At 37.9% G+C, this 11,904-nt stretch overlaps 1 protein-coding gene and 1 pseudogene across 1 annotated transcript in view; one reads left to right on the forward strand and one right to left on the reverse strand.

Annotated features, from left to right (window-relative positions):
* The window catches only part of LOC149011105 (putative sugar phosphate/phosphate translocator At3g17430), a 30,492-nt gene extending 18,875 nt beyond the window's left edge, over positions 1 to 11,617 (forward strand). The window contains exon 10 of the mRNA XM_089160468.1: positions 11,250 to 11,617. Coding sequence (XP_089016594.1) covers positions 11,250 to 11,411 — 162 coding nt within the window. The 3' untranslated portion in view covers positions 11,412 to 11,617. The remainder of the gene's footprint in view (positions 1 to 11,249) is intronic.
* Positions 523 to 1,386, reverse strand: LOC149011106 (auxin efflux carrier component 1 pseudogene; annotated as a pseudogene).
* Positions 11,618 to 11,904: the final 287 nt, after the last annotated feature.

Here is an 11,904-nt window from a genome sequence, read left to right on the forward strand (position 1 = left end):
CTACAAGTAAGGGCAAAAATGTTCATTTCAATTTCAAAATCTGGATTAGTTAACAGAATGAAGGTTGCTCCCTAACAGTAGGCAACGAGTAATTTTTCAGTTTGTTAAAATTGGGTCACCAGTAATTTTTTTCACTTAAGGGGAGAGCTTAGAGTTTCACCCCCACTTAAGTGGGTCACTAGTAAAATGATGTGTCATTCAAAGTACATAACATCTAGAACAAATTGCACTGACACCCCAAAATGGAGGCTTTAAAGCACTCCCCATTTTATGTTTAAAAAACACAAACACCCCATTCATTAAACACACTAGTCCATTCTGTTAGTAAAATCATTAACCCACCGTTTATTTTTTTTATTCCAAAAATGCCCTTACCAACACTGAAAACCAAGGAAGGGAACTTCACCGGGTTTCGGGGGGTTTCGTTGGCCGGCGAAACCAACGAAACCCTGAAATCTCGGCGCCTAAATGCAATCACAGCTTCAACACTCGGTGAAATTCCGGTGGAATTTGCTCTTACTATCACTGAACTAGAAACAGGGCCAAGTTCTGATCTTTGCCCATCGTGTGAACACTACAAAAACGAACGTCCTTCATCTTCTTCTTCTGCTTATCCACCTTCGCAGGATAATGTGTCCCACCAGTTACAGGTTTCGATCCAGGAGGAGAAAACATGCCTGGGTTCGGTGCAGGATAATGCGTCCCACCTGTTCCATGGTAATGGAACCTGGATTTACCACTGTTGTCTTCCTCGTAATTTGAAGGTCTCGGTGTCGGCCCTCTTGACGTCGCAAGTCCATAAGCATCTGCAGCCCCAAGGTTGGAATTCCGGCCACCGGCGACCATGGAATAGAAATCAGTGTGATTGAAATTGGAGCCTCGTGGCGTAGGGTTCCGAGACAATTGCAGAGAATATTTCTCCGCATTCGTCAAATTGGACGGCCGAGGTGTCGTGGAAAGCCCCTGAGAACGCCGAGAAAAGATATCAGACCTTGACGCATTCGATTTCCTGACAGTGATATGAAGCTTCCCGTCTTCCTTAATCTTTGCTTGGGTCTCCAAAGGCTCTTGTCCATCTAACGACATCACATCAGAATCAACAGCAATGGACACGATTGAACCAGCCGTATCTGGGAATTGCTCTGTGATAAGCATCCTAGCACCTTTGTACTCGAACAGGAAAAGCATGAGAATGTACCAAATGATCAGATGCCGAGGCTTTAGAGGAAGATGAAGGAGAGAGAAGAAGAATGAATGAATGAATAACGAAACCCTAAATAGGCGAACTTTCGCCGAGATTTCAGGGTTTCGTTGGTTGCACCGGCCAGTGAAACCCCAAAATCCGGCAAAGTTCCCTTCCTTGGTTTTACATGTTGGTAAGGGCATTTTTGGAATTAAAAATAAATAAACTGTGGGTTAATGGTTTTACTAACAGAATGGACTAGTGTGTTTAATGAATGGGGTGTTTGTGTTTCTTAAACATAAAATGGGGTGTCAGTGCTTTAAAGCCTCCATTTTGGGGTGCCAATGCAATTTGCTCTAACATGTAACATCTATGTAGATTTTTCGACAAATACACTACAAATTTAAGCACATAACATTCAATATATAGCTTCTAAGTTCAAAACTTTAAATACAAAGTAATTATATTAATTACTTTTTTATAATTAAAGTATTAATTAATAGTAATTATTAAATACATGAAAATCAGGAAAAATAGTAACAAGCTTCAAAAATCAAATCCAACAACATACATTTGTAAATCTAGCTACTAGAGACAACATATATAAAATTCAAAAGAATCCAACATCATTTAAGCACGAAACAAACAAAAAAAAATATAGTTCTCTGGGTATTTTTTAAAATAAAAAATAGTATCATACTTCAAAAATTAATTCCAACAATATACACTTGTAAATTTGGCTACTAGAGACAAAATATATTAAATTCAAAAGAATCCAACAACATTTGATCATGAAACAAAGAAAAATATAAAATTTTAGGTATTTTTTGAATCATAAATATTAAAAAAATAAATACTAGCACACTTCAAAAATCAAATCCAACAACATATATTTGTTTATCTAGCTATTAGAGACAACATGTGTTAAATTAAAAAAAATCCAATATCATTTGACCATGAAACAAAGAAAAAATAAATAATTTGGAGAAATTTTGATTACGTTGCAAAAAAACTTGAAATAGCCACCAAAAGTATCGAAATCACCAAAGGATGAAAGGAATGAATTAAAATACTTAAAATGAGCTAAAATCAACTCAAAAGGCTTGGGGGGGGGGGAGGAATGCAAGCTTTGACTTTGGGGTTCCGCCCCTGCTTCGAACAAAACTCTACGAGTGCAGAGTTTCATGTGAAAGGGATGATTTTAAGTTAAAAAAAAAAAAACCTGCCTGGTCGAACCAGGTTTAAACCCGGTGGGGAAATTTCCCATGTTTGAGTAGTTCCAATGAAACTTCGTAGGTGTCGATTGAAACCTGTGATTTCATTCGGTATGTACAAGTTTCGTTTCTAGCTTTTCAAAATGAGAAATTTCGAGATGTTTCAAGGGAATTTTGTACTATGCTTGTAACAGTGAAAGATCTATTGAAGTTTGGATAGATGCAAATGATGTAAATAAAAAGCAATTGGAGAACCACTAGCAGCGATAGAATTGGCTATAGAAAAAGAAGCTCCATCACAATAGGATAACCTATCCTTCTCATGCCTTGCACCATTTGTCTTCTTTGTTCTAGAGATCTTAAGACAGAAAATTTTAGGGATAACAAGTAACTGAATGATTTACTAGTGTGGTTATCTGGCTTTTTGAAAGAAGACCAATCGTAATTACAGTGTGTGAAGAACAAAAGTCGAAAACTAAGGGAAATTGCACAATGATTACAAACTTAGCAGAAGATCCATCTGCAAGAATGGAGATGGCAGAAGTTTAGGAAAGAAGTGTACACATTCGACTTAATAGTCGTAAGAGGAGACATCTAAATGAAAGAATTGGACACATTTGATTACTAGTCATATAGGAAGAATGATCCAAATAAATGTGAAAGCACATTTATTACTCCTCATATTAAGGGATATACTTGAAGGTTGCTCCTATGTGGGTGTTTCTCCATTACCTATGTCACCATGTCCTTGACCTCCCCTTGATAATCAACCACAACTAGGAAATCCAAAGACGCAACCTCTCCTGCCAATGGGGCTGCAAGAGGGATGAGCTAGGCGGGGCTTTTTCAATCCCACTCCCAATCCTATATGTTTTATCTAAGCCCATTCCGGCTCTGACACTGATTCAAGGCCTAGAATTCTTGTCCCTGATCTTAAGCATTGTGTGCCAAATTAAGCCCATTCTTGCGCTAATTATCCATGATTGGCCAAGTCGTGGAAGGGTTGGCCCTATCCCTATCCCTGATTGGCATTGTCTTTGTCTTGGCCCTAATTGGCCCTACCCTTGTCCCTAATGGCCCTCCTAACTCCGATTGGCCTTGACCCTATCCCCTATCCTTGTTTGGCCCTAACTCTATCCCTATCCCTATCCTTGATTGGCCTTGTCCCTGTCCCTGTCCCTGATTGGCCCTACCCTATCCGTATCTCTGTCCTTGATTGGCCCTGACCCTATCCTTGTTCTTGATCAAATTTGAGTCATATGTAATATATATAATCGATAAAATGCATAATCTAACCTATTGTTTATTTTGACTCTAACCTGTTTTTCAATTTGAACCATCTAATATATTAAAATATTGGTCCAATATAAACGTATTATATATGTAAGTGATTAACAAACAAAATTTGATGTTAATGTTTATAATTTTATGCTTTTTATTATTGTAATTTTAATATTGCCAAATCAACGTATAATACGTTAAAAGAATGGATAAAAATCAATTGGCCTGGCAATAATTTTATGCTCTTCAAATTATTGTAAACATGACATGATGGTCTTAAAGAAAAGACATCTTGAGCTTTTGAGAAGATCATGATGTTGTTTGCAGGTGGGAGAGCTTGAGATCATTGCACCTAGGGATGTAGGGTAGATAATCTGTTGATCCATTCAACCCTAGTTGCTTTAGGAAAGGTGAAGATGAATGGGGAGAGCTATGGTTTGAGGTGTCAAGAGATATCTTTCCCATGATCTTTTTTTTTGTTTGAGGCCTCGAGAAAAGTATAGTGGGAAACTAAAAAGTTCAACGTCTCGGTCAAGATCTTGGTCGAGTCAAGATCTTAGATCAGCCCACCCTTGAATATGCCTTATCTCGATTGAGACAAGTCGAGATATCGAGATATCTTGATCTCAACCTGTCTCGATATTGCTTCTTCCTTTGGCTGGTTTTGGTGATTTCACCAGATTTTTCATCACAAACTTGGTCAGCTCTCTACCTAGGTTGCATCGACAAGGTGTTATGTCATGTACAACAAGGATCTACTGATTATGAAGCAAATCTTGAAGCAAGTTGAGTGTTCTTCCAATCTTCATCTTTTTCAAAAACAATGTTCTATACTAGTTGTTTGGATGTGGATTAAATATATGTTGAACATCTTAGCTTAATCTACACTTTCATGGAAACGAAATAATTTTCTATTGTTAACTCTTTTTTTTAAATATATTTTTAAGAAAAAAAAATTAAAATGTCATGAAAAGTGCTTATATTATTTGTAATGTGTTTTGTAATGGTTGTGTATTTCATGTTTTATCAGTGTACATGTTCGCTCCTTCAGTGTATTGGTTTCAAAGTTAGGGTCGAGTTGGAATTTATGCATTCACTTGTTTTTTCACAAATCTAAGGCCAACCACTGTGTTAGAAATCCTAATTAATGGAATTCCTTCGAAAACATATCACAAGGTTCTTGTGGTTCTCGATGTCATAAAAGAAATACCATCTGTGGTAGAAATATATAATGAATAGGAATAGAAAAAACTATCCACTTTAAACAATACATGTCCTTCAAGTCCAACTGTAGCAATATTCTTTATTTTTGGATGGTTGTTGACTTGGTATGACATTTTATTGTAAATAAATGATCTTTTCATAGATCCATTGTAGTCTTGAAATTGCATAATAATGGAAACAGCAACCGTAGTCGCCATCTCTATATCTAGTTCAGTTGTTAGTTTTACCGGGTATGCCTTATCATTTTTGGGCAACCCTCTCAGCGACTAAGAGACCCATTCAAGGAACATGGGGAATAATTGAAGTACTAAGCCCTCCCCACAACCACCAAAACATAGAGGGCTCTTTGCTGCAATTGAGATACTAAAAAGTCATTTCTTTAGAAGGCTTAGATGGGCCACCGAGTTGACTCGAGTTGACCTGGCAAAATTCACCTTATCTCGGCCAAGATCTCGTGAGACCTTGGTTTTTTGAGGGACTGAGATCCCTATTGATATCAAGATGTCAAACCATGGAGACAGCCTAATGGACAGACACTGGGGAATGGCTATCGTAAGCAATACTTAGAAACAAAGTCCCACTTTAGGAATCAATGGCTTTGTGAATGCTAATCTTCATCAAGGCTGGGGAATGAGATTTTCTGTTAAAGCCTCAAACAAGCTAAGTATGGAGGAAATATTATCCATTATACTCCGGCCAAAAATAGAAGGCGATTGATTGTCGCACACAAGAGAACCACACCAATTTGAACCCATTCACTAGGACATTCCCAATAAATTTATGGAGAAATTTGTGCAGGAAAATGGGCCAAAGTCAAACATTATAGAGGCCGATTCATCTGGCTGGGGTTGAATAAGAAACTCTTGAGAACCTTGCTAAGGTCATCTTTAATAATATTCCTGGAGGCGTTGAAGAATCCCATGTCAAAGCAATGGCGCCCACGAGCTCTGTTCACCTCATGAGAAAGAACAGCTGCTAGCATTTCTCCTTCTAAGGGAACAGCCTGAAGGGAGCTCATGAGGTGACTAAGAATAAACTTGTTAAGCCAGATTTTATAGGTGAGGGCCCTGCGGGCATGGAAGATGGCTTGAACAACTCTTCTGCTTTTAATATCATCAACATGGTGAAGAAAGGAACCATGTCTGGCCACAACCATGGGATGGAGTTGGTATTGGTCATGGGTTTCACAAAACCATGAAACCAAGTAGAGCATTAGAATCACCTAACTCCAACCATGTAATGGGGAATAACTTGTAATCAGGATTTTCAGGTAAAAGGCCTTGTGGAAACAATGGAAGATGGCTTGAACAACTCATCAAAGTAGCCAACTGCCTTTGCTTTATGTCATTAACTTGTTGAAGAGTAGAACCATCTCTAGCCACAAGCATGGGGATGGTATTAGTTCTGGAATAAACTGACCTGTGAAAATAAACATATCCAGAAGCTCTCTTCTTGAGTGAGTGATGAGAGAAGATCCAAAGAGATCCTTTTTTTCTTCTTTGTCTGCCATGGGGTATGGGGATTGAAATTGCTAGATTGGAGCTTTAACTGGATGATAGAGTCCTTATTTCTGCAGTCTAAAGTCTAAACCAAGGAGATGTTGTTTCCCAAGGAGGAGTTACAATCTTTGATGGCATATTTAGCATTCTGGAGTTTCATGGGTAGGAAAGCATATCCCCCTGGGCACCGCCCCAGGGAGGGGAGTAGGCATGCAGTGGCTTTTTCCTCAAAAATGAAGATAAACTCTTTGTGAGAGGTCCACATGTCAAAGTTTAGGGCCAAAAGACATGTAAGGTTGGACTAGCAAGAAAATGGAACGATGGACACAGATTTTGGGGATCAAAAGAAGCACGGAGGAGGAAAAAGGTTGAGATAGAAGATTTGGACCCAAGAAAGACCTTGGAGGCCTTGGCAGTGATGTGTAAAGTGTCTATGCCGAGCGTGTGTGATATCCATGCCTCAACTTGAGGGGGAGTGTTGGATTCTATTAGGAGTCTAATAAGAGTTTGTATAGGAGTTAAATTAGAGTTTTTATTCATGTAAAATTCTATTCCTTGTAATAGTATATTTTCCACTTAATTATAAATAGAGGGCTTGAGATCATTGATCAATATGCCATTCTACCAATTTCATATTTCTCAACATGGCATCAGAGCCTCAATTCGATTAGGATTTTTTTCTTTTCTCTCTTCTTTCTTTTTTCTCTCTTTCAAACCCATCGCAATTAGGTCACCATCTACCGCTGCACTATCTTTTCGGTTGCAAACGAAGACCAGAAAGAAGAAAAAAAAAAAAAAAAAAGAAGAAGAAGAAAGAGAGAGAGAGAGAGAGAGAGAGAGAGAGAGAGAGAGAAGAAGAAGAAGAGAAGAAGAGCCAGCGCTGCTACTAACACACCTGCTGCTTCTAGTTACCGCCGCTGCTTCAGTTCCAACTGATATCTATGGCTACTACTGTCATTGCTGCTACAACTGCTGCTTCCTGCGCCATCAGGAGAAAAAAAGAGGAGAAAAAGCAGAAGAAAAGCCGCTGTTTCCTGCGCCTCAAACTGGTATCGTTCTTCAGTTTTTCTGCCACTGAAAGAACAACTAAATCAGACGGAAAGGAGAGAGGACAAGAACCACTTCCGCTACCTGTTGCTGCTGTTTTCTGCTACTTCAGGAGAAGCCGAACAGAATCGCTGCAATTCGTCGCCATCGCCAAGAAACCAGGTACCCTTCGTCTGAAACAAAACCCCTCTGGTTCCCTTTACACCCTTTAAACCAAACCAAGTATTACACCCTTTGTCTAAAAGTCTTTATATTTAAACCAAACCACATCATATTTGGACCAAACCAAATTATTTTTGGTTCCCTTTACATTTAGACCAGACCCAACCAGACTCATTAGTCTTTGGCCGAACCATATGTTTGGTTCTATTGTTTTTTTTCCTTTTCTATTGTTCTGAAAAAAAAAAAATTGTTTTTTTTGTCTTGAGTTGTTTGGCTATTACATTCTGCGACGTTTTAGTTTTTTTTCAAAAGGTGAAGACTGAAGAACTGCAAAAAATTTGTCAACATGACAACTATTGATGATAATCCTGCTCCCACTGGCTCCGAAAATTACCACACTCTTCATTCTCTTTCGGTAAGATTTGATGGGACAAATTATTTGATTTGGTCTCGATCTGCTTGCTGGAAGAGGCCTTGTTGGATACAGTACGAGCACCACTATCAAACCCACTACCGCAGGTGTTTTACAAGATAAATGGATATCAAATGACTCTCTTATTATGTCATTCCTTTTGAATTCCATGCATCCAAATATTGCCCAGGGTTACCTATTACTTGATACTGCAGCCCAAATCTGGAAGGCTACTACTGAAACATATGGACAGTTGGGGAATGATGCACAGGTTTATGAGCTACGAAAGAAGCTTCATGAGACTACCCAAAAGGAACTAACTGTGGCCCACTATTATGCTGAGTTGCGATCTCTTTGGCAAGAGTTGGATCATTATGGGAATTATCACCCCACTAATCCAGATGATGTGGTGACATATAAGAAGTACATTGATAAGATTCGAATATATGACTTCTTGGCAGGTTTGAACGTGGAGTACAATCAGATCAGAGTGCAAGTCTTAAGTCGTTCTCCTTTTCCTACATTAGAACAATCTTATGCTCTTGTTCAGTGTGAAGAAAGTCGTCGATTAGTCATGCTTCATACTCCTATTATGGAGAAATCAGCTTTACAGTCTGTTCACACTAAATCTGCTCCGGCTAAGGAGATTGTCAAGTGTGAGCACTGTCACAAACCATATCATACCAAGGAAAATTGTTGGAAACTGCATGGGAAGCCTGCTGATTTTGAGCAAAAACGAGCACAAAGAAAGGGAAAACCAAAGGCTAATCTTTCTGAGACAGTTTCCGCCACACCCTCTGCAGACGTTGGTTTTTCACAGGAGGAGTTCGCTACTCTGCGACGTATTCTACAGTCTTCTACTGCCGGTACAGCCTCGACCACTGCTTCCTCTACTACCCCTACCAACTCCTTCCTTGCTACTTCAGGATCTGGTCACGGAGAAGGAGATTGGACGTGGTAAATGGACTTTATTTGCTCGAGCCGATTGGAGGATCTACTTCTGCTTTGACTACATCTTCTAATCCGATCCATTCGGTAATATCAGACCTTCATCAGTGGCACCGTAGGCTCGGTCATCCCCCTTTCAAATTTTGTCATTTTCTTTAGATTTGTTTTCCTAATACTTTCATCTTACCATTACAATTTCTTCCTTTCCAAGTTTCCCCATTGGCTTGAATTTTGTCTTAAAAGAATTCTTCTAATTACATTCAAGCCATTATCTTACCTTGGTGGACCATGGACCATATCATTTAGGGATTTCCTTTGTTATTGTTTTCCCACATGTAAAGCTACACGTGAGGGGGAGATTGAAGATGTCTACAATTCAATGCCTTTCATGTAGACTTCCTTATGTAGAATTTGATCTTTGTTACCTTTGAAAGTTTGCCCCTTACCTTCACAATCTTCTACTTTGGAGATCTAACATTGCTATAGAGCTATCTTTTTGACTGTGCAGAACTTGATCTTTGTTAACCCTAGAGATTTGCCCCTTAACTTGACATCTTCCCTTCGGAGATCTAATCTTGCAAAAGATTTGTCGTTTGACCTTTGCAGAACTTGATCTCTATTACCTTTGGAGATTGTCACTTATCTTGACAAATTTTCCCCTACCTTTGGAGATTGTCCCTTGGCAAACTTTCCCTTTAAAGATCTAACATTGCTACAAATCAAAAGTTTCACTTTGGCTGTTTTACCCTAGCAATTGTTACCCTAAAAATATATTTTCCCTCAGATTTACGCAGAAATTTAGTCTTCTCAACATTTGAAGATTCTACCTTTTTTCTTGGGCGTTCTTCCTTGGAGACATAAAGTTGCAGTAAAGATGAGGACAAAGCAAATGGGTATAAGGCAGGCGTAATCTATAAGTTTGAAGATCAAATTGCAGATGTTTACCTGGACAGATGTTTTATACTCTTTTTGGTCAAGTTGGGCATGTGTGATATCCATGCCTCAACTTGAGGGGGAGTGTTGGATTCTATTAGGAATCTAATAAGAGTTTGTATAGGAGTTTAATTAGATTTTTTATTCATGTAAATTCTATTCCTTGTAATAGTATACTTTCCACATAATTATAAATAGAGGGCTTGAGATCATTGATCAATATGCCATTCTACCAATTTCATATTTCTCAACACTATGCTTTAACATTCTTTAGGTTATGTATTGAAGTTAAAAGTCTATGTTGAACTGTTTTTCCGTAGTATGAATGTATGAGTATGATACTTAGAAGGAAATATGTTTCGCATATGTATTGATTTCATTATGAGGGTTTGTAACCCCTTGTTTACTTAATCTACTTAAGATAGTCAAAAGGAAAACAGATAAGCTTAGAGCTTAACTAAACTTGACCTTGATGCCAAGTCATATGGCTACCAATTTATAGCAGTTCTTCCATGAAATTTTCTTGTCACGATCAGAACATGTGAATTATTTTTGTGTTATCTTTGTTGGTAGTTGACTAAACTGCATCCAGTTTTTTGTAACTGACTTTGTCTAGTGAGTGGAGAAAGCCATTTAGCTTTTCATACTATGGTTCTTTAGCCTATTTTTTATGTTTCTTTAAATTGACCCTTTTGTTTTTCATTATTTTAGATCTTGAGTCTGAACGTCATAGGGAGAGGCCATATTAAGGATGGAATCGATGATTTTATGTATAGCACAAGGATATGTTGTATCAAGATGCTATAAGATCCTCTAGAACTTTAACAATCTCAAATTGTACGACAATATGTGTTTTAATTGTAATTCCTCTAGGACTTTTTAAACAATATTTAAATGACGATTCAAAAAACTAAATAAATAATAATAATAATAATAATAATAAATAATAATAATAAATAAAAGGAATGACGAGTTCACAATATTAAAATAATTAAAAAAGAAGAAGAGCCAACACAATGTAAAGGATGGAAATCAAATTTTGTAACAGTTATGGATATTATATAAATTTTAATGTTTCAATCTGAAGACACAACATTCGATGTTCCAAAAGTCATACAGGAGATTCTTTTGTCACCTATGATAACTCAAACTCAACAGTATGACTCCACTGCAGCCTCAAGAAATTTTTGTTGCTCAACTCATTCAGAGCTAGTATATGGAGAGCTGTAATCCACCACTATTTTCAGTTTTATGAAATAGTAGCAGGATTGCAGTTTGTGTGTTATATTTGCATAATGCAGGCCCTTATAATTCATTAAGTTCTAATGTGCTACCCTTTAATGCAGGACTGGGGACTGGAGAAGAAATCATCTGATTTGTATGTACCTTACAACAATACTAACACCAGCAATGTAGGAAGCAATGGAGGGAATATCGCTACCTCTGATTCCCCTCTGGATGAAGAAGCACCGTTAATCCCATCTTCTAGACTGTCTCATATTGAATGAAGCCAAGTTAGCAACTACACTGCCTGAACGAAAATGTGCAGCTTAGGTCTATTTTCTTGTAAGCACCCACTCGGAGATTTCTCTATAGTTTTGTGGATATTTGTTTCTTCTGTGAAAGAAACATGTTTTCTTACTTGAAATTAGAAGGCAATTTGTTGTAGAAGCGTCTCATTTTCTTTGGTATCAATGGATTAGTGATTCCAGTTGGTCTTCTTGTCTTGGTTTCCTAATGGACATGTCACAGTTGAGGGTAATCGATTGATACCTCAGCTATAACACGAGAGAGATATTAAGCTCCAAAGCCCTTGGCAAGCCAGGGTGTTTGGGGTTACTATCTGTCTGGTATACTGCCATAGGTTGAAATTTTGACAGTTTTGGTTAGCATCCAACTGGTTGATACAATTTGAACAGATTGCTGTTTCTCTTGCCATTACAAATAAATCCCTGAAGTGAACTGACTGGTTCTGTTTTTGTGTTTATTTATAATCAAGTT

This window comes from Hakea prostrata, chromosome 7 (genome assembly GCF_041222555.1).
Source record: "Hakea prostrata isolate BN-2017 chromosome 7, UWA_Hpros_2, whole genome shotgun sequence".
Taxonomy (NCBI): Eukaryota; Viridiplantae; Streptophyta; class Magnoliopsida; order Proteales; family Proteaceae; genus Hakea; species Hakea prostrata.